The sequence below is a fragment of the Streptopelia decaocto genome (genome assembly GCF_964273445.1).
Source record: "Streptopelia decaocto genome assembly, chromosome: 10".
In the NCBI taxonomy this organism is placed as follows: Eukaryota; Metazoa; Chordata; class Aves; order Columbiformes; family Columbidae; genus Streptopelia; species Streptopelia decaocto.
In genome coordinates, this window is record NC_138665.1 from 1,222,369 (window position 1) to 1,247,201 (window position 24,833).

Consider the following 24,833-nt stretch of genomic DNA (forward strand, 5'->3'; position numbering starts at 1 on the left):
ACCTGGAATATTGTGTCCAGTTGTGGCCCCTCAGTTCCAGCAGGACAGGGAACTGCTGGAGAGAGTCCAGCGCAGCCACCAAGATGCTGCAGGGAGTGGAGCATCTCCCGTGTGAGGAAAGGCTGAGGGAGCTGGGGCTCTGGAGCTGGACAAGAGGACACTGAGGGGGGACTCATTCATGGGGATCAATATGGAAAGGGGGAGTGTCAGGAGGATGGAGCCAGGCTCTTCTGGGTGACAACCAGTGACAGGACAAGGGGCAATGGGTGCAAACTGGAACACAGGAGGTTCCACTGAAATATGAGAAGAAACTTGTTTGGGGTGAGGGTGGCAGAGCCTGGCCCAGGCTGCCCAGGGGGGTTGTGGAGTCTCCTTCTGTGCAGACATTCCAACCCGCCTGGACACCTTCCCGTGTAACCTCATCTGGGTGTTCCTGCTCCATGGGGGGATTGCACTGGATGAGCTTTCCACGGCCCTTCCAGCCCCTGACATTCTGGGATTCTGTGTGATTCTGTGAGCTCAAGTGTCTTTTTACTTTCTAAAGGCCCCCGAACCTCACGAGGTGCATCACAAAATTCAGGTGCTTTGCAAAGCCTTGTGACATCCCAGTCCTGTGCACAGCGCTCAGCACCATCCGTTGCCTCTGGCCTGTTTCGGTCTGGTGGACATAACAGCCACGTTGCAGAATTCCTCCAGATTTGTGTTTTAGACCATCTACATCAAAACCCTAAGGGGTTACAAGCATAAAGAAATGGAAGATTAATCTAAGTATAGCTGGGAAACACTCAAGCTAAAGGAAAAAATTACTATTCCACCTTATACTTTAATATGAAGAAATCATTGTATAATCACAGATTGTAGCAGGAGCTGCCAGGTAACCATCATCTACATCCCCCCAGGCCACAGTGTCTGCCAAACTCATCTGAAAAATTACACCCTCTAAGAATTTATTTGTATTCATTAACATCTGTCTGCGTGACAAACAAACCTCCCTTTCTAATTAGCAATGCTTATGGGATTTCTTTAGCACTGGTCCCCCAGCTATGTGCTGGGGTATCTCCAACTCAAGCAAGCATCCCTGCCAGACAACGCATTTGAATGTCACCAAAAATGCCCACTTTTGGGGAGAAAAAGTTGGAAAGAGTAAAGTTCCTTCCCCTTGCTTTTAGCCTGCAAACAGCTAGCATATTTAAGATATACTGGTATATTTTCCTAGTGAGGTTCACCTAATTTGGGGTTGCAGCATTTAGTCTCCAGGCTCAAAAATGTTATAGTGGAGAATCCCTCACCCCCACATGTCAGAGAGCCCAGATAATTATTGCTTCTCACAAAAATATACACTTTCCCCCTCTCTTTCTTCTACAATACTTACTTTCTGTTCACTTCATGCACAGAAAAACACCACAACCCCCCCTTTATTCCTCTTCCCTAGAAAAAGCTTTCAGGCTGATTTTATGGACCACAATTCATCAACAAACTCATGGGAAAAGACGCCCCTTTTCTTACCTAATTACCTTCAGATCCTCTTCACTTGGAGCCACATTGAAAGAAAAGCGTTTGTTTGTAATGTCCAGAAAGATAAACACAATGGCTGCAAATATGTGGAAAGGACACCGAAGTAAAATGAAAATCTTGTGGAAATCAAGATTAAACCTGAAAACTGGAGGACAAAGCTCATGTGCATCCTTTATCCAGGGGAATCGGGCTCTTTGGAGATCTCATCCCAGCTGAGCTTCTCCAGACAAGCTAAATTAGAAATCAAGGGCTTGCACATATATAATCTTATAATTCAAAATACACTGATTTCTTCCTTCCCTAAACTTAGGCAGGGAATAGTTTTGCCCCTTCTTGCACGTTGCTGTGCATAAAGTGTCACCACCTGTGACTCCTGCATTTCCCATTGTTGTTTTTACACTTTTGCATCTTTATTCCCTTTATTTGTTTAGCATAAATTACTGTATTTTTAGATTAAAAACACTATGTCATGAGAACAAGTTCTTTTACTTTTTACATTTATACTTTCCATGGGAGAAGTTATTATTATATGATCAAGGACACAATTTTAAAAGAGTGGAAAATTGCTTTGCCTTGTCAAAGAGGGTGATCTTATCTTTTCCATCCTAAAATATGAGGTTTGCAGAAATTATATTTCTTCGTTCTTGCGCTAGAGCCAGAATGAACATAGCTATCAAACAGAATCACAGAATCGACTGGGTTGGAAAAGACCTCAGAGATCATCCAGTCCAACCCTTGGTCCAACTCTAGTCTGTTTATTAGATCATGGCACTAAGTGCCATGTCCCATCTCAGTTTAAAAACCTCCAGGGCCGGTGAGTCCAGCACCTCCCTGGGCAGCCATTCCAATGCCTGACCACTCTCTCTGCACAGAATTGCTGTCTAATCTCCAGCCTCAATTTCCCCTGGCAGAGTTTAAGCTCATGCCCCCTTGTCCTATTGCTGATGCCTGGGAGAAGAGCCCAATCCCCACCTGGCTAGAACTGCCCTTCAGGTAGTTCTAGAGAGTGATGAGGTCACCTCTGAGCCTCCTCTTCTCCAGACTAAACAAGCCCAGCTCCCTCAGCCTCTCCCCATAGGGCTTGTGTTCAAGTCCCTTCCCCAGTCTTGTTGCTCTTCTCTGGCCCCGCTCCAGCACTTCAATCTCTTTCCTGAACTGAGGGGCCCAGAACTGAACACAATACTCCAGGGGTGGCCTCCCCAATGCAGAGCACAGGGGAAGGATCACTGCCCTTGTCCTGCTGACCACGCTGGTTTGGATACAGGACAGGACACCATTGGCCTTCTTGGCCACCTGGGCACACTGATGGCTCATGTTGAGCTTCCTGTCCATTAGTCCCCCCAGGTCCCTTTCTGCCTGACTGCTCTCCAGCCACTCTGTGCCAGCCTGGAGCGCTGCAGGGGGTTGTTGTGACCAAAGTGCAGGACCCGGCACTTGGCCTTGTTGAACTTCATCCCATTGGAATCAGCCCATTTTTCCAGTCTATCCAGATCCCTCTGCAGAGCCCTCCTGCCTTATGTATCATTAATAATATGAAATATAATATGTATCCTTAATTATGTATCATTAATAATATGAAATTTACCCATCAAATTTACATCTGCTGGAATAGGGTGTTAAAGGAAGTGGATGGAATTCTCAGTTTATAACATTTTTATTTAATAACAAGCACAGTTTTAATTTCTTGCTGGTTGTTGAGCGCAGTAGTGAGTGCAGACTATGGAGCCTGATGGTCATGTTGTTGTTGGGTTCATCAATTGCAGTGGCGTTGGACCAGATGACCTTTAAAGGTCCCTTCCAACCGAAATTACTCTGTGATTCTATAATATGCGCATCAGCTAAATATGAACCTCTGAACAACATAAATGCTTGTAGATTGTGACACCCCTTCTCAGCTTGCAGGAGGTACCACAACAAACGTGCTGCTTGACAGACACCTTCACAGAATCCCAGAGTGTCAGGGGTTGGAAGGGCCCTGGAAAGCTCATCCAGTGCAATCCCCCCATGGAGCAGGAACACCCAGATGAGGTTACACAGGAAGGTGTCCAGGCGGGTTGGAATGTCTGCACAGAAGGAGACTCCACAACCTCCCTGGGCAGCCTGGGCCAGGCTCTGCCACCAAAAAAATCACTTTCCTGCACAACCAGTGTCTTAACAGAGGGATTTTGATGCCGCAGAAAGGCCTCATGTCTTTTCCTGTGTTCAGACCGATTAATTGTGTTGTCTCTTTGACAACTGCCTTGTTTTGACTCTTTTGTGATACCGAAGTCTGACTCGGCAAATGCTGACAGTGAAACTTCTGCTGCTGTTTCACCGGGGCTTGCGCACGTATATTTAAAGAGTCTTCAGCCAGTGCTGGGTGCGGATCATTTCTTTAAACGTGCAATATTTTCTGGACTCTGAGTTCTGGAAATCTTTACTATCTTTTTATTTCACAACTTCTCTTTACAGCTTTTTGCCTCTTCCTGCCTCTTGCAGCTTCTGCTTTCCTCTCTGCTTGTGTTTTCAAGCTTGAATTCTTCAACTAAATCTTTCTTAGAATTCCCTGTTGGTATTTACCCACAATGTGGTTTTTTTGCTTGTTTGTTTTGTTTTCCTTTTTGCCCCAGTAAAATAATAAAATTCCTCATCTGTCAAACATTTTGAAGTCTGGCTGTTCTGAGAAACCAAACTGCTTTGGAGCAACAGGTTTTATGGTGAGCCCTAGTGGCTGTTTTTACCTAAAATCCCCCTTTTTTTGCTCCATTTTTTGCCTCTTAGGGGTGGAGGGCAGAGGGTGCTGTGATCAGCTGTAAGGGATTAATTAACCACAATTGTACCAATCTGGTAGATGGGTTGGTGTGAAATAACAGCAGAATAATCAATCACTCGGAAAATCTTGGTCTGGTGCTATAATCACCAGACTCCTATGGGTTTGTTAAGGTTTCCCCTTTATTAATCTACTGAGGTTATCAAAGGGGGACTAGGTGATCATTTGCTACCCTTCCTCATCTAATGTATTTATCGTATTCCATGCCCGAGGCTCAAAGTGTATTAACAGTAGTTAATGAACTGGAAATGGGTACTTCTCATTAGCGGTGCTGCCACATCCGTCAATGAACACGCAATTTCTCTGGCTAGTGGTGAGGGACATCTTTAAAGTTCAAACAGAAAAAGGCGAGGAGAAAAGAGACGCTGGGTAAAATCAGCCGATTCCAATCGTTTGCATATGGAAAAGAGGGAACTCACGTGTTCCTGCTCAAAACTGTCAACTCCAAACAGCTGCGGTTTATTTAAGAAGAGCAGGAGGTGTAAGGGTTTCCAGGAGAGTTGGTCACTGGGAGGTTTGCTGTGTGTTCTGCACGTTACGTTTAATATTTCACATATTATAAAGAGCAATCCGACCCACCTGCATGCCTCTCAGGTTTATCACATGGAAATTCGATTGCGCCATCTGTCTTTCCTCGATATAGTAATCATTGCCACGTTTTAATTTGCTTCCTCCTTGTTTTTCTGTGAAATCATATTGCTCCATTTCCATGGTAAAACTGTTTGTCTCTCCAACCCTGACAGCTCAGGTTTGAACTAAGGTTTTTAATTAAGTTAATAATTAACTTTAGGTAATACATTTTAGGTACTTTAGCTATTAAAATAGCTTCTATGTTTTCCAGTAGCCAGAGGAAAGAAATGAGAAGTAAAGCTAAAAATGTAAATACCTTTCAGCTCGCTGAGAATAATTTCAGTATAGGAAATGCAGAATTAAAGCTTTTTTTTTTTTTTTTTAATATAAGAAAAGGATTTTAATCACTACATGTAGATTATAATTGAGGGAAGCACGGATCAAATGCTTCCAAGAGCATTCTTTTTCCTTTCCTGCTAGTCTTTCCATCAAACCTGGCTGGGCTGAAAGCAGCTTATTTCTTTTTTATGTGAGTCCTGTGAGGAGTGAAAGGCTCCTGGATGCACTGGAGGGGAAGAAAGGGCACACCCAAGGGGATGGGAAGGGATCCTGGGGGGACAAGACACCAAATGAAGGATGTGGGGGCACCGGAAAGCAAATGGGGTGGTCTGGAGCGGACCAGAGGGCAAGTGGAGGCAACTGAGGGTGCATATGGGGTGGGGGAATGTGTTCAGGTGCACAAGGTGAGGGAGAGATGGCCAAGAAGGCCAGTGGTACCTGGGGTGGGTTAGAAGGGGGTGGTCAGTAGGTCAGAGAGGTTCTCCTGCCCCTCTGCTCTGCCCTGGGGAGACCACACCTGGAATCTTGTGTCCAGTTGTGGCCCCTCAGTTCCAGCAGGACAGGGAACTGCTGGAGAGAGTCCAGCGCAGCCACCAAGATGCTGAAGGGAGTGGAGCATCTCCCGTGTGAGGAAAGGCTGAGGGAGCTGGGGCTCTGGAGCTGGACAAGAGGACACTGAGGGGGGACTCATTCCTGGGGATCAATATGGAAAGGGGGAGTGTCAGGAGGATGGAGCCAGGCTCTTCTCGGTGACAACCAGTGACAGGACAAGGGGCAATGGGTGCAAACTGGAACACAGGAGGTTCCACTTAAATAAGAGAAGGAACTTGTTCCCGGTGAGGGTGGCAGAGCCTGGCCCAGGCTGCCCAGGGAGGTTGTGGAGTCTCCTTCTGTGCAGACATTCCAACCCGCCTGGACACCTTCCTGTGTAACCTCATCTGGGTGTTCCTGCTCCATGGGGGGATTGCACTGGATGAGCTTTCCAGGTCCCTTCCAACCACTCACATTCTGGGATTCTGTGTGGTTCTGAGATGGCCCCCAGTAGCAAAAGGGACCAAACTGTGGGCCCTGGGATGTCCACAGCTGGGAACCGAGGGTTGCAGAGTACACACTGCCCTCCAAGAGCCCCGCCCAGAGCTCCTTGCCTCACTGGGTACAACCTGATTAGAATCACAGAATCATTTTGCTTGGAAGAGACCCTTAAGATCACCGAATCCAACCTTAACCTAACTCTAGCAATAAACCATGTCGCTAAGAGCCTCATTTGCAACATTTGCTCTCAGATCGCGCTTCGCTTCCTACCTGCCTCTGAATCACCGTCATTCATTTCCACACCCCCCCCATCATCCCCACTGTGCTCTCAGATTCCCTCTCTATGTCCCCTCACATCATCTCCATTCCCCTCTCCACCCTTCTTTGCCACCACAGCCATCAAATCCTGCAGTTCTTTAAAAGTGTTCAATCATATAAGCTCTTGAACCCGAGTTCCTGGGATTCTCCAAAGAAATGGGTATCACACTTTAAAAACAGAACCAGCATCACTGGGATGGGACTGGTCAGAGACTTGCATCTTCTGCCACCGTGTGGCCAGAGAAATGATGAACAATGAGAGTCAACAAAAACTCATTGATTAACTGCTCCTTGGGTTTATTCCACCTTTAATAGGTGATATAGACTTATTTTCAAGTTCATGACTCCTTGGAATATGTATATTGTTTTAAGGTGACCACTCTGTAAATCATTTATTTGAAGACTTGATTTCTAAGTTTAAGACATTTTCTGAAACACATACATGGGATCACCAGTGTAACGAGAAGTAAGCAGTTCATCATTTATTGGCTGAAAGAGTCAAAAAAGTTCAATTACAAAAACTGATTTGGTATCATGAAAGCAAACAGAGCCTGGTCCGTAACACAGCACAACAAACACCCATAGCAGACAGGCAGCAATGCCAAGAAGTCCTGTTTTGATGTGAAGTTTCGACGCTCAGAAGCTGCTTAGGAAGAATTTAGCCCTCTTGGGAAGTGGGGAGAAACACAAGATTTAAACAAAGCTCCATCTACTCCTCATTTTATTTTTTGGTGGCTAAATTGATTTGAATAATACCTACGAGGAAATGTTTTGCTTCTACATTCACCGTGAACAGATGACACAATCAGCTTGAGGAGCGCATTGGCTTGGAGTTGGCTCAGAAGAGGAGGTTGGTGTCTGAGGACGCTCCGCAGCGGGAGGCAGAGCTACAGTCACCACATTGCTTGTGGGAAAGGCACCTGTGTCGCGACAACCTGTCGTCGATATGCTTTGGTCGGTTCTCCCTTGCACCCTCAGCTCAGGGTGGTGGCAGATTTTCAGCTTCTTGCAGCTGATAAAGACAGAGGTCCCCTGGGTAGAGGGAGGTAAAGCTGATCTCATTGACTAAAGGTACATTTCCAGGTTACCCAAGCACTTTCCCTCGTATCCCGGGGGCAAAAAAGAGCTAAGGAACCCTCACTATCCTCAAATAATTGGAAAGAAGGCTCCACCGCTCAAGTGTTTCTTTCAAATACCGATCAGGGTCTTTTGTCAACTAACACAGAGATTGTTTTATGGCACCCATGCTCCAAGCCACAGCTTCACCCAGAAGCACAGGGTGAAAAACCAAGCCCAGAGCACCTGGGCTGTGTGCAGGACAGCACGTGTGCCCACTGTGGTTTGTCATTTCAACGCGATTAACGAGGATTTGTAAAACTTCCCATCTATGTTGTGCTAGTGTAACCTAAGTAGAACCTATAAACAAAAGGTCTAACAAAGAAAGTAACAGAGCGTACAATGCAGGCTGCTCAAAGAACCCACTGGCTCAGCCAAGAGGAAAATTCAAGTTCCTGCCTGTGTCTGAGGCTGCTGTACACAGGCCCTGGGAGACATACCTGACAGAAGCCAGCTCAGTTGGAACTTGTGCCACCTGCCACCATTGCTCATGTTTCACTTCCTCACATACCCTTCAATCAGCACCTTCCTGTCAAGCCTTCACTCCCAAACCCCTTCCAACTCCCCATGACTGCAGCTCCCCACAGGCTGGAAACAACGCGAAAGGCATCGGAGAGCTCCTTCCGCATGAAGAGAAGCTTTCAAGAGCATCTTTTAACAGCAGGATCGATATATTCAGTATTTAGATTAAATGAGGGCAGCAAGTTTAGCACACGTGTGCTGCACTTGTACCATGGACACAAGAGCATCTTGCTTACACAGGAGAGCCAGGAGTGAGGGCGACCAGCTCTGTTTTAAGGTCTGGTCAGAGCAGAGGGAGCACTTCCAAAAATATGGAAGAAAATAATAAACAAATCCTAAAATGCCCTCCTGGTTCTAAAACTCCAATACTTTTAATAATGATAGGATTTGCTTTTGTTCCTTACACTGTTGCCCTGCAACGTGCCAGACTCCGGTCTATCCTCCCAGGAGCCACAAGGCACCTCTGTATTTATTACCTTCGTGTGCAGCAGAACTGGGTGATGAAAGGTCAGTTGTATCGAGCAGCCAGTGTAAAGCTGCCCTAAGACAAATTCCTTCTTCAGAAAAGAGGAAAAAGCAGGCACAGCAGGAAATTTGTCACCAAATACTGTAGCTGCTGAGCCTTCATCCTTGATACAAGTACAGTGCAACGGATGGAAAGAACACAAGCATTACTGGAAGTCAGGGAAGCGTGAGAAATACAGCCCTTGTCTAACAGTCCTCCCTCCTTCCCAACATGCAGATCTTGCTACTTCCCCCTTTCCTTCTAACCTAATCTTTTCAGAAATACCCTAACTATACCAGGCTCTCATTCCAGGCCATCCCTCAAGCAGCATGGATTCTGTCAGGGACTGTTACAGGGGTACATCGTAGGTTTAAGAAGTCGCTGATATATGCCAACAGCCCTCAGTTTGCATAGTGGCATTTTCAAATAGGGACCATAGACTTTCATCTTCTCTAGAGAGGAAAAGTCCAGCCTGGGGTGAGACAAAACCCCAAATATTTCCATTCTGCTCTGCTAAAAAAAAGAAACTAGAACTGCCAGCCGACAAAAATGCTTGAAAACAGGGAAAAACTCAAAGATTCCAAATCCTGAAGGCACTTGATTGGAGGAGCACTTCCCATGGTGTGATAAACCCCCACTCGGCAGAGCCAAGACAGACTGGCTGCAAAGACCAGGAGGAGCTGACAATGCTCCAAGGCAGAACACAGTCCCGTCAAGCTCCCAAAACCTTTGGCTTCCACCCGTTCCCTCTCCTGAGCAGGCACCAAGATCTGCTTGGAGATGGTGGAGGTGTCCGAGGTATGTGCAACATCTTCGGCGTGGTGACACATGGGCACGGTGGTGCTGGAGCTCCGGCTGCCTCTCCACGGAGGGTGGTCCGGGCTACGCTTGCAGCCCCAGTAAGCGTGCGGTGTTCAGCACATCATCTCTTGTCAGGTAGCAGCCGCAGAGCTGGCGGTACCCTGTGAACGCTTCCCGGCCGTGCAGGACGCGCCAGTTATCTATGAACAGCGCCTGCAGGAGAAAAGGCCGTCAGAAGGGCAACCACCGCAGCCAGGACCTTGTCCTGGAGCTGGAGAGCCCTGGAGACTGGGAGAGCAGGTAAGGGTTTGCCAGGGTGGGCATGACCCTTCTTGTTCAACGCTGCCAGACAGCACATGAGACCACAGCCAGATGTTTCACCTGACTTAGCACAGCTGTTTTACCTGAGGCCAGCAGTTCTGCTCCGCTGCTAACCACGGGTAGCAAAGTGCAGAAATACATTCTGAGCTGTTTCTTTGCTTTTCTGGTTGAGCAATAGTTCACCAGCAACAGCAACTGGCCTTCTCCTGCCTCTACAGTGTCAATTCTGCCTCCCTGGGAACACAGAGGTGTAGGGACTCTGATCTGATCATCTTCCCTGCTGGACCCTTTCATTTTTGGGGCCCTGGGCTCAGGCTGTATCTAGACCCTGTAGGAATAAAACCCCCTTCAAGCAGGACAGCTGAAGGAAGAAGCCAGGCACCGTAACACCTTCAAGTCTACAACTGTGGCTCAAGCTCTTTAAGATCCTCCAAAGCTGCCACCCAGCATCAACCTTTCAAACACGGGGCAGAGCTTTTTCCTCTTAATACCAAGGCATGCTAAGGCACCTCAGCCATTTCTGGGACAGAGAAGATAGCCTAAGTCTGCTGCGATTCACTGGAAATGTAAGGGTTTAAATACAACTTCAGAACAGAAATCGATTCAGCTTCCCACATCTTTATATTTATCTCAAAATACCATTTTCTTCTGGAAGTTAGAGTTGTTTCCAGCCTCTCTGCTTCTCAGTGCCCTCATTTCAGTGACTGGAAAGATCTCCTCTCCCCTAGTCAAGACTAACCTTAATCTGAGGCCATGTTCGAATTAAACATTTCTGCCTTATCTGGAAGCTTGTATTGTTTTAGGACAGCAGGAACATACACGACAGATGCCAGTACTGTAACAGATGGCACCTCAGAACAGCTGTAAAGAGGAAAACTGCAGCATAGGAAGCATTTACCTTAGTGGCAACAAGCCTGCACATTCAAAGGGCCACGCTGCCTGTACCAAGCAAGCACGAGCCTCCCAAGTCCTACCTTGCCCGGCTTCAGTTTGACCCACAGTTCATTTTCTGGTCTCCTGAGCTCTGCGGTGAGTGTGCGGTGAGCAGCGTACCAGCGGTGCACAACATCGTAAGGCACAGTGTTGATGACAGCACGATCATAGTTATTGTATCTGGAAGTAAAGGAAAGAGAAGAGGCTGCCCATGTGGCTCCAGGTATTTCCAAAGGGAACCTCAGGAGCCAGCAGGATCAGTCAGTGTTTAAGGGAGGCTACAGAGATGAAGATGACTAGGGAGGTTATGCCACAGAGGCAGGACTTTGAGGAGATTACACAACACTGGGAGCAAGGAGGAATTTACTGGCAAGTGTAAAACCATTTTCCATTGAAGGATGTGCCACAGCAACAGGCAAGACTGAGGGCTGTTGAGAATAAAAGTGCGAAGCAGTCCTGGACAGCCTCCTGCAGTAAGCCGAGCCAGAGCTGCAGAAAGCAGCTTGAATATCCTTTGGAAAGCAACCTGTCTGTGCCCTCCCTGCTCCCCGTATGCCAGGCTAGCTTCTAGAGGCTTTTTCAGACAAGGGTTGAATTCTACTGCCTCTCAAATGAAGTGAGATGAGGGCACGGAGCTGAAGGGAGGATGACAGGAGCAAAATAAAAGTTCAGCACTGACACCCATCTTTGTGCCAGTGGTTCTGACACTTCCTCTAAAGCAGCATAGCACAGCCCAGGAGGAAACACAGGGTGTTTCTGTGGTTTCACTTCTGCCCCTAAAACATATGTTCGTTTTTAGTTTATGGTATCTTCTGGAGAACCACTACTGACTGCCACAATCCCTTCTCCTCCCCAGAAGCAAGAGGCCTCATGTTGATGTTACCTGATGAGATAAAGCTCGTTGTTCCAGGGATAGACATTGAGGACCGGACCAACTCCAATCATGTGGTTGTGACAGTCTCCCACGTTCTCAACGTACTCGTGCTTCAACGGCACCTTGCTGAGCAGCTCAAATTGGTCAGGGGCTTGCCGGAGAACCTGCTCTGCCGCGTAGAAACCGTCCACCAGCAGCGTCCGCCCGCCCGTGCCCTCGTGCTTCAGGCAGTGAAACACTTGGATGCTGCATGGGCGAGAGAATCCAGAGCACAAGACATTGGCCTCCAGGGACCCAGACAGAGGTAGATGGATGCAGCACACTTCCCTGATGGTTGTGACACGCTTATCTGTAATACAATTCATTTTGCTAAGACCTGCTTGGCTGTACTTGCAATTTCTTCAGGCCCAATCTCACACATTTCGCTTTCTGAGCGGAGGGCTAACTGCCTACACCGCCTTCTAAATTGAGGGCTGTGAGTCTGGGAGACTTCAAGTGGTGTAGGATCAGGCACATATCACCCAAAGTCCATCCAAGCAGTAGGATGCAGAGGTTCAAAAGCATAAAATTAACTTCCCTACAACACCTCAGAACAAAAGGACAGTTAAAGAAATGCTGGTTGTGCTGCTGAGGGTCTCCAGGAACTACAACAGGAGTCCAGGGTGATTCTGAAAGGCACGTACGCCATGGACTCCCACACACAGTCAGGAGAAGTCCCTCGAGGCAACACGTTAAAGACCCTTTGGAAAGCCTGGAGCAGAGGTCCCCAAAGAGAAGTTCACCTACAGGGACACCCCGTCCCTAGAGGGAAGCCATCCAACTCAGCTTTTGTCCTTCTTTTACTTCTTCTTCCCTTCATCTGAGCAAGGCAGGCATTGTACTTAGGAACAAACACACAGGAGCTGCCTCAAGCCACCTACTCTAAGTTTTCAATGTACCAACTTCGCCTGGCAGAAAATTAATTGGGACCTTCTGGGAAAGCCTTTATCTTCTCATCTTGCTTCAGGGCCTCTTAGCCCAGCTGCACAGTGAGTGATGTGGCAGGACCTTCCAGCTTCACCCTCACCTTTTCACCTGGGTGCTCCAACCACCCTATATACCCTCAACAGTTTGAGGACAGCTTTACAAAGTCGCTCCACAAGCACTGGAGCAAAGGACACTCTGTGCCTCAAAGGCAACAACCTGCTCCTGAAGCTTGGGGTGCTGAGAAAACCTCTTCTGAGGGCAGGATCTTTGGTACCTGACAAGCAAGACGATGTTGCAGTCTTCCCCATAGCTTTGGGAGCTTCTATCCTCTACAATTTGCAATAATTTAATTTGAGACTTGTCAGATTTGGCGATTTCAGGCAAAGCAGAGGGGGAAAGCAGACATTCAAATGAACACATCTTTCTTGAAAAACACCTCATTTCATTTAGTAGCAGGTCAAAGACTGTTTCAAGTGTTTTGGAAGCAAGTCTGAAACAGTCTGGGAAGAGGGGATTTCTGGCAGAGACAGGGGCTCAAGAGAGCCAGAAATTCATGTTCTTCCTGCACAACTATGGTTTTGCAGAATTGCAAATCATAAATGGTTAGCCCTGTTAATTTAGTCTATGCTGTCACTGCTTGATACACTGCAGTTGGCTGCAGATGAGAATACAACTATCCGAAGGGAACCCTCTAAAGTGGAAAAGAAAGGCATAGAAATAGCTAATGAGTTCTATAGTTCTGGCATGGAACAGTTTAATCAAATCTCTTTTGTAAGCTGAATTTCTGATTACTAATTATTTTTTTTTGTTCGATTTTTTTGGGAAGATTTTGTGAGCTCCTAAAACAAGTCAGCCAAGCTGGTAACAATGTGCAGGTCATGAAAACACACGGGCTCTGCAGTCAGCTATTCACCTCCAATGGGAAGTCAACTAGATCTGGCTTGAAGTGTGTGGCAGGACTTATGCTTTATGCACATATAATATCCACAGAGCACACTGAAATCCACTTACTGAGCTGCTTTAGAACAAACACTACACCCAAAAGCTTCCTGCCTGGTTGGGCACCTGCTCTGGGTGCTACCTGGGTAGCACAGCCCTCCGGGTCTGATGGGCTGCTCCAAAATCCTCATGCAGTCAACAGATGCCACCCCTGCTCTGTTTTTCATAGCTCTGGACCACAGAGCTTTCCTGTTAAAATGTTCAGCAAGTTAACAGCCTCCCTGGGGAAGAGCTAATCCTGCCCTGGGGCAGGAGGCAGGCACCCAATGACTTCTCTTTGTAGCCCTGCTTCCATAAGAGATCATGGTACTTACACCACTTCTCCCCTAGGCCATTTCCCAACGATTCCCCTCTCGATTCAGATGAAAGCAGACAAAAAAGAATTTAGCTAGAAATTAAGCCTAAGTCTCTTGCACTTCATTTGTGCACCATGACCAGGGCTGCTGCCTCTTCCTTTCTCCAGCTCTCTGTAAAACTCACAGCCCAGAGGCTGTATCAGAACAGCAGTTTGCAAACTAGAATTTGGGAAACAGTGCTGTAGCTATGAACTGCCTTTAAAAGCACAGACAGGCATGAACTTCCAAGGGCTGGGGAATCCTGGTTTCTGACTACCTACAGGCCTGCACTGCTGCCAAAATGCAAAGCCCAACCTGTCTGAACTGAAGGAGCATGATTGCGCAGCGTGTACGTGAGCGCAGCACGTACGTCAGTCACCACTCACAGCTTGGGAGGGCAGAGAGACTGTTACCGCAGGCTGCGCCAAGCAAACTGCTCTCCCTGTTTCCCTGAAGGCTGCCAGTAACAAAGCTCAGCCAGCAAAACAAACCGGTGCTGATAGGGGTGAGGAGGGCTTGCCCCAGGTCAGCAGGGTCAAAGCAAACTTTCAGAGCAAACTTCTACAACGGCTGATAAAGGGGCACTTGCTGCAGGAGGAGCTGAGCCTTGCCACAAATAAAACCACAAATGAATTCAGCTCCTCACTTCTGTGAGGTTAAACGCTGTGTGTCACTTCAGAGACTGATTTCAGATTGTCAGATAAGTGTCAGGGTGGCACAGAAAAGACTACATCACTGAGCTACCTTTGTGGCTGCAAAGACAACTTAAACCACAGCAACACCAAGCAGCAGGCAGCAACCTCAGAGCCAAGTCCTTCACTCTGCAAGACCTAGAAGTTTCAGGCACAGGAAAAAGTCATCTACAGACCAGCCCTGTCCACACAGATCAGACAGGACCAACCATTGCTGTGTGACTGTAGAAATATATCCCATCAGCAGCACTGGAAACAATGAAGCTGTACTGCTAGTAACTGCATCACTGTGAATTCCTCCTGCCTTCCGCACGTGTGTCTGTGACCCAGCAAAAACACTCACCCACAGGGCTCCTGGAAGTACGTTGTGTCTGTGTGACGATCCAGAGCCAGCTTGGTGTAGGCAGTGTCTCCCCGAGAGAAGTCGGAGGTGAAATACCACATTCTGCCATAAATGGTTTCCCTGCAAAAGAGGTGAGCGGTTATCACAAAGTGCTGCAGGGATCAGCTGGCAGGAAAGCGGATCCTCTCTGGCAGTTGAGGATACTCCCCTCCATCCTATGTACAGAGTAAATTTAAACAGGACAACTTAACAAAATCCACATTGTCAAGAGATGGCACATCTTATGCGCCCTCCAGTATTAAATTTCTCTTTTTGCTCCCCAAGCACACTGATGGCAATGAGTCTTGCTTGCTCTCTACAAATACAAGATCATCTTTCCACACCAAACACCAGCTCCAGTCAAATCAAGGAAGCCACTGAGCAACATGAAGAGTTGCCAGTGTGAAGCCCTTGCTTGTACCCACCACAGGGCTGCCTAATGATCCCATTTTTTGTTCTCAGGATCCTGCTTTTTCACCCACCTCCTGCTACAATGTGCATAGAAGGGAACAGACAGAAGACAAAGACAAATGGTACACAGGGTGAAGGTACCTGGAGAAAAAGTGAGCTGGATATTCCTTGGAGCCCTTCATTTCTATTTGGAGCGACTATTGATTAAAAGAAATCCCTCCTCTTCCAACTGCACAAAGCAAGCTAAACCGTTTCTGCAGCTTGGATAAAACCTGAAACTCAAACCCCAGCTTGCCATGCTCTTGGTGTGTTTTACACAAACAAAGAAAAAACATTCCTCAATATTTTTCTTTAGCAAGAGCTACAAATTGTTTTTGATCTCCCTGGGTCCCATGGCCAGGGCTGCCCTCCTAACCTTTCAAGTCATAACAGGAAATGTCTCTCCTTGCAAAGCTCTCGTCTTCCCAGACAGGCTCCTTCCTTCAGTCACTCCTCTGTGTGCAGTCCCACTGTCACAAAAGTCATCACATGCTCCCAAGGCAGCTCCATAACCCAGAGACTCCAGCCTCTCCCCTAAAAGAGCTCAGATCCCCCAGTGCAACACTGCATCTCTGTTGAGGCTGTAGAAGATCCAGACCTCTTGTTTGCAAACCAGACCACTCCGCACAATACGCAGGATAGGAGGGCAGCACCTTTCCAAACAAAAAGAAAATAACAGCCTAACCTTCAAGGCTCCTCTACAAAGCTGTCAGTGGCCTTCCCAGGGCAGCCCTCATTACCTGATTAAGCTGATCCTTTCCGCTAAGATTTCTGTGTCCTCTTTGGTGGGAGTGACGTTCTCTACAAAAGCAATCCCGTATAACAAGAAGTTTTGCAGGAACTCCTTCAGCCCCTCGTCTGTCTCCAGGAACCTCTGGCAGTCAACAGAAGGAACTTGGGCCTGGCGGTAGATTTCTGCGTTCCAGAGAATCCGTGGGTGCATGACCTGCTGCTTCTGCCCCTCGTAGCTGTTCTTCACCAGCCACTCCAGCCCATAGCGCGTCACGTGCCCGTCCGGCCCTTCAACAGGGGAGAAGAGTCACAGTCACCACAACTGCACTGAACAGCCCAAGATCATGGTAGAGTGCAACCATCGCTCTAGGACAATCCTCACCTTTTTAGTTTTGTCTGTGACAGACTCTTTGCACCCTGATGCCACCCAAAATATCACCTGCCTAAGGCCAAAAGTCCTAAAAGCATTGTTGTTGCTGCGACAACTCCAAATTCTGAGCTAAGTGTTTCAACTTCAGTGGTTTGGTTTTCTATTGACAGGACTCCAAGAAGTAAAGCACTGAAGACAAGCCCATAAATAAAGGTGAGCAACAACAAAAGGAAGAAAGCAGCCAGGAAGCTGACCAGAAAGGACAGAAAATGTGAATTCTGATCAGGGATACCAGCTCAAAGAGGACAGGGTAAGGAAAAGAAAATCAACCATGTCTTGACCAATCTGTTCACTACCTACCTTACCCAGACACTGAAGATAAACACATCTCTACCCAAAAAAGGCTGGGGAAGAGGGGGAGGAAAAACAGACACAAATTTAAGACTAAGGCATGTTTACAGTAACAGACTGCTCAGAAGAGCAGCGCTTAAAATGTGCTTACAGCTAAATCTCTTCTCAAAACAGCTACTGAGTTAGAGATAGGGCCGCCCTCTCCCAGCAAAACTAAAAGGCTCTCTCCAAGCAGGGCTGGTGGTCTGTACAGAGCACAATCACTTTGCTACTTACATGTGAGGAAGAGCGTAGACTCATCCACTCGGACAGCCTTGGGTTTGATCCCCAGGTCCACGCTGGCTGTGTCCAGGCTGCGCTGGTTGGTCTTGGCATTGTAGCAGGAAGCCGAGCGGCAGTGGTCCCGCAGCCAGACGAAATCGAAACGCATCAGGGTGTTCGCATACCTGAGCTCTGCAAAGACCGACAGGCTCAGAAGATGTGTTGGTGTGAACAGCGAGAAAAAACAAAGCCAAGAAGCGAAACGTTGAGCCCACAAGTTATGATCTCACTTACAGGGGATGCAAGGCCGCCAGACTTAGCGCCTCTTCGCGTAAATTAAAATAGCTTGTCAGATGATAAAGATGAGGCAGAATATCTTCTTAGGAGGCCTGGCTGTCAGTGATCTCACCATGGTCTCCCTTCTTACCAAGTCTGCAGGCAACATTGTCCTGCGATAGGGAGGAGCACGGCTGACAAACATACTTACCTCGATCATCTCTCTTCCACAAGTACTCAATTCAGAGCAGCATAGCAGCTGCTGTGTGTAACATCATTGTAGACCCCAGCACAGAAATACAGGGAAGAGTCAACCAGATAATCACACCAACATCCAAACTACACAAACACTACAGACAACAAGGGGTGATGGTTTTAAACTAAAAGAGGGGAGATTTAGGCTAGAAATATTAGGAAGAAATTGTTGGCCCTGAGGGTGGTAAGAGCCTGGCCCAGGTTGGCCAGAGAGGTGGTGGATGAACCATCCCTGGAGACATCCCAGGCCAGGCTGGACGGGGCTCTGAGCAACCTGAGCTGGTGAAGATGTCCCTGCTCATGGCAGGGGTGGCATTGGATGAGCTTTGAGGGTGTCTTCAACGCAAACTGCTCTGTGATTCTATGATCAAGGCCTTGATACAGAGTTTTGACATCCATGGAGCATGACAATAAAGCCTCTCCTCCTTGTTCCACCCTGGGACAGCTTAGGGACACTCAAAGCCCCTCAGAAGGAGGGTGTCACAGCTGGCAGAGGTGACATGATTGCTCCTCCTGCTCTAGCTCTACTCAGTTTCGAAATCAGAGTATCCAAGGTCACTTTGGAGTGTGAAAACAACAATATCCTTTCTTGGGGCTGCTGTGTTGGATGAAGTACCAAGCAAGTCCCTTTGCTTCCAAATGACTCAGAATACCAACCCCTTGCCAAGTCACCTCCAAAATGACAAAAATCAGTGTCAGACAGCATTTATAACTGGTTTGCTGTATTACTTCACATTAAGACACACTCTCCTTCCTTTTTTTTCAAGCAGTCTCTCAGTGAGGTACAATTTGCATCAAAAAGGCTTTTGTGCCCCCCTGCTGCTCCTGCCATCCAGCCACACAGGCTGCTTGCAAACCTGCCTCAACAACTGTGTTTCACACATCAGTTTTAAGGAAAACCTGCACAGGTGGAGGCAAAAAGAGCTGGGCAAACACCAAACCAGCCATCCTGCCTGCCACTCAGAGCCCTGAGCATTACAGAGAAAATAAGTGAGTGACAGGGCAAGGCTTAGATGCAATTCTTGCTCAGGAATCCCTTGATTTCTGATTTAGCATTGCCTCAGTTATCATTAAAGTCTTGGCACTAGCAGACAAGCCCACTCCAACGTGCCTTTAGGAATTCCCAAAAGGAGCAGAAAACACAGACTCCAGCGTGCATCCCTCTAACAGGCCATTTCACAAGCCGGGGGGTGGAAAAGAACAAAACAAAACACTTCCAGGGGACAAGGTCAAGAAAATCTCGCTCCTCTCCCCAAACAGACCCCAAAGCAGGTATAAATGCACTCAAAATACCCACCTAGGTGATCACCGTGTAACTGCCAGGCACACTTCAGGGACTCCGGGACCGTGTGATGCCAGCGAGCGGCAGCAGCGGGGACGGTCCTGTCACGGGGCAGCCACGGCAGGCGAGGGCTGGTGCTCCTAGTCGGCCGGTGCGGCACCACGAACAACCGGGGCAGCCTCCTGTACCACATCCCGAGCTGTGAGAGAGAGAGAGAGAGGAGAGAACAAGGTGACTGGGCCGTGCTACCGCATCACGTCCCAGTTCCGAGCTCTGCAACTCGTACGCCAGGCACTATAAGCGCTTCTGGGAGAGCTGGTCTCAATCCCTGCAATTATAGCTTACTAACAAAAGAGACAAGTGAGAACTAGTCCACTGAGAAGGAAGAAAAGAAGTGGTCATGATACCTGGCAGCCTGGCCAGAGAGGAGAGTCACCAATGTCCCAGGCAGCATCTGGACAAGCAAAATAACTAAATGCAGAGTTTGGAGTCTCATATTAAACACCTTCACTGCCACGTCCAAGTACCAGCGTCACTTTTGCATCCTCCCAGGGCCAATGCAACCAGGCCCGCTGCCAAACTGCTTCCAGCATCTAGAATCCACGCGTATTGTTAACGACACACAGAGGATGCAGTGATCCCCTCAGAACTGGGTGCTTCACCCCTTGTTCAGGCCAGCTGCAGTAGTTACTTTCACAGATATCACCAATATCTCAAGAGGAAGAGCACGAAGTTGCGTGTGAAGACTGGCTGCCCTCAAAAACTGCGTTTAACGGAAGCAACGGGGAATTAACCTTTAGGGGGTCAATGAATTTTTTAAACAAACAAGCTAATCCACTCCATGCACATCAGCTGGAAACAGAAGGAGCAGAGACAACGGTGTCTTATTTTGTGACCACCACAAAGCACAGCAGAAAACAGTCCAAAGAAGAAACAAAATGAGATCCTAGGGCTTATCAGCAATTCCAGAAGAGAAGGCTGTGCGTTCAGCGGTCTTGTGCAAAATCCTGGTAAAGCCCCATCCGCTGCAGGTGTCGTCCTTCCCAGTTTGAATTCATCATTCCTGGGCAGAACTACAAGGATCAGTGACGAAGACAAAAGTGACCTCGGTTAGAGAAGCAAGAACTAGAGGAATCCAGTAATTAGGTCAGTTCTAGAAAAAGCATGAAAAACAATGAGGAGGAGGAAGATGTCTGGTTCTGCTGAAGGACACAGCTGGCATGAAGAGAAACCAACTGTGGTTAATTTTAGGCTAGAGATTAGAAGGTGATTTCTCGCAGGGAGATTTGTAACAACTCTTCACCACGAAGAGCAAAGGCTAAACCACTACAAGTTTTAAGAAGTGAAGCAACACCCTGTCATAGTTATTAATTTCTGGAGGTCGGGTCTAAACCCAGCAGAATTTTAACAGTGCTTTGGTCTGAAGTGCATAAAGATACAGTATCACTGGATAAGACATAGACTCTGAGAGCATTTCTTATCCTAGACTTCTGATTTTCCTCCATTTTCTTATCTGAAAAGTACAGGCACTGATGCTTTGGCTGTCAAGCCTGCTTCTACACTTCATAGTTGACTCAGTGCAGAGATCTCAAAAGTTGGTAATGACAACAAAATCAACAAGTGCCATATTCCCAGACAACAACTTGCTAAGCAGAAAAAAAGGAAAATACAGCCAGCCAGCTCTAGGGAACAAAAAGAAGTGGAAGCATTTTTATAAAGAGGACACAGTTTGACATTCAGAAGCACACTTTCCAGCCATCGAGTCTTGCAAGGTTCGTGGTCTGTGCACAAGTCACTGACGGCTTTAGCACCACAAAAAAATTTCAGCAGCTGCTAAAATGCAATATTCGCTCCTCAGCAATCTGCAGGCGATCAGGCTGTCCTGAACGTCAGCTGCTTCCAGATCAGAAGCCACTGTTTTACTCCACGGAGCAGGAGAGGAGGCACTGGGAGCTCCTTACCCACTGCCTGACACCTGCAGTGACCAAGATCTGACCTTGCGCTTCAAACACTGCTGCAAAGCGCAGGAAAATCTTTACAGGTGCTGAGGGAGCTGCAACATCTTGAAAGACTCCAGCATTCTCACTACAGACAGAGAAACTGGGGCACTAGAGAACTTACACAGCCAGAGTTGCCAGGCATCTGAGGACACTTGTGAATACTCACTGTGCCCTTCAGTGGTCTCCAGCCAGAACGTCAGGTTTTGTAGGAATGCCACTGCAGAATTCTGGGCTAATGCTTCACCTCCACCCCAAGCTTTCAATATCAGTATAGGAAAAAAGAATTAGCCAAATTTGATATGAAAACTTAACAAATAAGCAAAGAAAATCTGCAGCTATAGAAAACCAGGAGCTCACTATGATATTTACTGGCTTTACAAAGCTTAAAGAAACTATTAACTCCCTGAACCAAGCATTGCAACTTATAAAGCTGAAGACTATTCTTTGAGAAAGACACACAGGAGGGAAGGCTCTGTCCAGCTTGGCTTTTGGATATCAAGGATCTCCACTAACCCAACATGGGGGGAAAAGCAGCAAGGCTGTTTGCACATTCCTGCTATCTCCTCACACAAGGCCCAAAACTGATAGGAAAAGCTCATCTACAAACCCATTTAGAGGTGGCCTCTGCCTGGGGCAGCTCCAGCCATAGTTATCTCTTTCTGCGCACGCTTCCTTTTATCTCGTCCTCTTCCAATATCAAAACTCACCAGAGAATAAACACAGGTAATGGTAAGTGGCCCAGATATTTAATCTAATCAATGAGACCTCTTGCTTCTCTGCTCTTCTTGCTGGAAGCAGACACCACAAAGAGCTCCCAAAGAAGCCTGAAATTAAATCTTTCCAAGACATACTAAAACTAAGAGGAGTTGAAAACAACAACAACAAAAATCTATATGATTAGAGAGGATTTATATTTTGCATTTGTTTAATGAGAGCCAACAGCTCTCTCCTGGCTGGAATTAGTTCTGTGAACAGCTGTTTCTCTCAGCCCTCCTGTTGACCTCACTTCTATGCTTCTCATCTTGATGGTGTCCAGCCCACATGCAGCTCACCTGGGCAGAAATGAAACGCAGCAGCTGAGAGATTTCAAGACAAACTTTCCCTTGAAATTCAAACAAAAAAGGGCAGGAGGAAGAAAAAATTAAACTACCCTGCACGTAAACACAAGTGGACTTTAGGAAAGGAAAGATATTCAGTTACCAAGTCTGCCAAAACAAGACAAAATCCCACACAGACATTAGATGTGAATATTTTTTTCTGTGTAGCTTGTTCTGTCCAAGAGTCCACGTGGTGGATGAAAAACAGGAGCACACACAGAACCCATGTTAGAAGTGACGGGGTGAAACAGGAGGAGCAGAGCTGCAGGTGCGGGAGGGAAATGCAAAAAACACAAATATATTGTGATTTGAGGAATTACCACAAGTCTCTTGAGAGAAAAGATGAGAGACAGGCTGTGAAAGGAGGAGGAAGGAAGAGGGGCCTCAGGAGTGGCTCATCTGTCCAGGAGACTTCCCGCCTGGCCCTTCAGCAGTTGGTCACACTGCAGACACAAGAAGCATTTAAAGTCACCAATAATGGTTTTTAAGCTCTTGGATAAAAAGCCACAATCCACATTTTGAGCAAAGAAAAATACTGCGCTGGAAAAAATAGTAATCAAGCAGTTTCAGCAATGAAAACATATATGGAAAGAGAAACCACACAAATCTCTGCTTTTAGCCAAAATCTTCCAGGAACAGGGTGACCTGGGTTGCTGGAATTAGGGAAGCTGCTCTAATGCCCTGTCTGCTGGGGCTGGGAGCAGACCTGTTTCATTGCTTTGTGTGAGCATGTCCAGCCTGTTTTTCAAGGTTATTTAGCACTGAAAAACAACCACGTGTTTTTCATTAATTTCCAAACATTGCTGACACTCACGCATCCTTTTTCATTGCTAGGAGCATCTGGCTAAAGCAAAGGTTTCTGATCCATAAGGGAGAGGAAAATTTCAGGAGCACAACAGGCCTTACGCTTCAAAAAAAAGAGAGAGAAAAGAAATTGTTTTTCAAGGCAGCCTGAGAAATACTCCATCTGCAAATCTCAGACAGGCCACACACAGCTCATTTAATCTGACATTTCCATCTGCTTTGGAAGACGTACCCAAACACCACCCCATGCCACTGCTGGAGCAAAGGGAACGTGGATGAAAAGCAAAGCGCTGCGAAGGCTGAGATAGAACTGCTGCCTCGAGAGGGCTGTGCAGGACCAGAGAGACAAGTACACTAACCCAGGTGACAAACCCAGGCTGCCACCTCTGAGGCACAGACACTCCACTGCCAGCAGAGTTAAAGGTTTAACAGCCCGAGCTGACCTCGCTTACCTATTAATTACAGAAGAAACAAAAGGCAAATTGGCTGTTCCCCCACTGAGAGAGGCTCCTGCCCCCCTGCAGACTGCACCATAGCAGACAGCTATATTAGATCTCAGCTGTCAGGAATCAGATTCGCCTTCCAGCCCTTCCCCACAAGGGATTTCAATTAAATTAAGAAGCTAATAAAGACATCCCAGACACTGCCAGCTTCACAGTTAGTTCATTTTATATCTAGAAGTAAAGGTAATTATCTGCTCACCCCATGTTTAACACCAACCACCTGACTCCAGACCCTGCTTCCCATAACCTTATTGCCATCTCCTGTTTGCAGTTCCTTCATCTGTCTCAAGCAAAGCTTTGTCAGGCTGCACAGCTTAACAGAAACAAGCTCTAATTCTTCCCCACCCCAGCAAAGCAAAACAGCCAGCTCTCGTGGTATATCCCCGTGGGGATTCTTATTGCAGTAAAGTCCTATTATTAAACCACTTCATTCAGCGGCTCTGGGTCCTACCATGGCAGAAAGGTGCCAGGCAGCTCTCCCAGGCAGGGGGGAGTTGCTTTTTTTTCAGGGAAAGAGAGAAAACAGCTCTGCCACCCACAGACTGAGCGATCTGGTGTCTCACTCCCGTCTGGACTCGGGGTCAGTCAACGTTACCTGGGACCAGGATGAGGCTGAGACGGGGGAAAAGGCGGAACGAGGCTTCAGACGGGCCCGGGACGCTGATCAAGTGACAAAGGGTCGGTGTTGTGATCACGGCTCTGCCGTCCTGCCCGGGCTAAAAACGCCGCTCGGAACCTTTCACACATTTACTGCTGGTCGTGCTTCAGGAAGCCGGTGCTGCCCGAGGAACCAACGGCTCTGAAATCGGGGTCTCGCTGACCTTTTAAAGAAAACAAAAAGAAAAAAAAACCAAACAAACCACGTTACAAACTGAACTTGCAGCTCCTGGTTCCTCAGCGGAGGCGGCCCAAGAGCAGCCGGGGCACTGCCCGCAGCCCGGCGGGCTCTGTGGGGAGGACATACCGGGGAGCGCAGGGTCCGGCCGCTCCAGCCCCGGGAGCTGAGGGGACCGGGATCCCCCACCCCGCCCCCGACCCACCTCCGCAGCTCCCCCGAAGCTCGGACCCGCCCCGGCTCCTCCCGAGCGGCTTCACCGGGCCCCAAACCCGCGGGGCTGCGGCGGGGCTGGGCCGGGCCGGGCCGGGAGCGGGGCCGCCCCGGGGCGGGGCTGCAGCACCTAGCGCCGCCCGCCATAGAGAGCGACCCGCGGGGTAGAGCGTCTGCAGCCATAGAGGTGGTAAGGAATGAGTAGTCCGAGGCGGTAGCACGGACTGGAACAGCACCGCCTCTACGGGAGCGGGGCAAAGCGCGGCCCGCACCGGGCAGCGGCAGAAAATACCACCAAGCACCGACCCAGCGGGGATAAAGAGCTGGGAGGCCCTCGGATAGAGCGCCGCACGCACCATAGAGATCTAAGAAGGC

At 47.9% G+C, this 24,833-nt stretch overlaps 1 protein-coding gene across 5 annotated transcripts; it reads right to left on the reverse strand.

The window, feature by feature from the left end:
- Positions 1-6,859: 6,859 nt before the first annotated feature.
- TMLHE (trimethyllysine hydroxylase, epsilon) lies at positions 6,860-24,833 on the reverse strand. Of its 5 annotated transcripts, XM_082061871.1 has the most exons (10): positions 24,451-24,573; positions 24,006-24,231; positions 21,173-21,262; positions 19,022-19,205; positions 17,209-17,385; positions 16,220-16,499; positions 14,991-15,110; positions 11,665-11,901; positions 10,823-10,961; positions 6,860-9,740 (listed from the first exon to the last, which is right to left on the reverse strand). In XM_082061871.1, exons 4-10 carry the CDS (start codon positions 19,197-19,199, stop codon positions 9,609-9,611), a joined length of 1,263 nt encoding a protein of 420 aa, XP_081917997.1. In that variant the 5' UTR covers positions 19,200-19,205; positions 21,173-21,262; positions 24,006-24,231; positions 24,451-24,573; the 3' UTR covers positions 6,860-9,608. The 5 variants fall into 5 exon arrangements, with proteins under 5 accessions (XP_081917997.1, XP_081917996.1, XP_081917994.1 ...); XM_082061870.1 differs by lacking the exons at positions 21,173-21,262; positions 24,451-24,573 and adding an exon at positions 24,815-24,833; XM_082061868.1 differs by lacking the exon at positions 21,173-21,262.

What these genes read in the sequence shown, in the direction of transcription:
- TMLHE (XM_082061870.1), bottom strand. Translation starts at nt 19,199, where the DNA reads ATGTGGTACAGGAGGCTGCCCCGGTTGTTCGTGGTGCCGCACCGGCCG. An exon ending in GTTACACGGTGATCACCTAG is followed by an intron (nt 17,386 to 19,021) that starts GTGGGTATTTTG and finishes CGGTCTTTGCAG; the next exon opens with AGCTCAGGTATGCGAACACC. An exon ending in AACGAGCTTTATCTCATCAG is followed by an intron (nt 10,962 to 11,664) that starts GTAACATCAACA and finishes CTTTACTTCCAG; the next exon opens with ATACAATAACTATGATCGTG.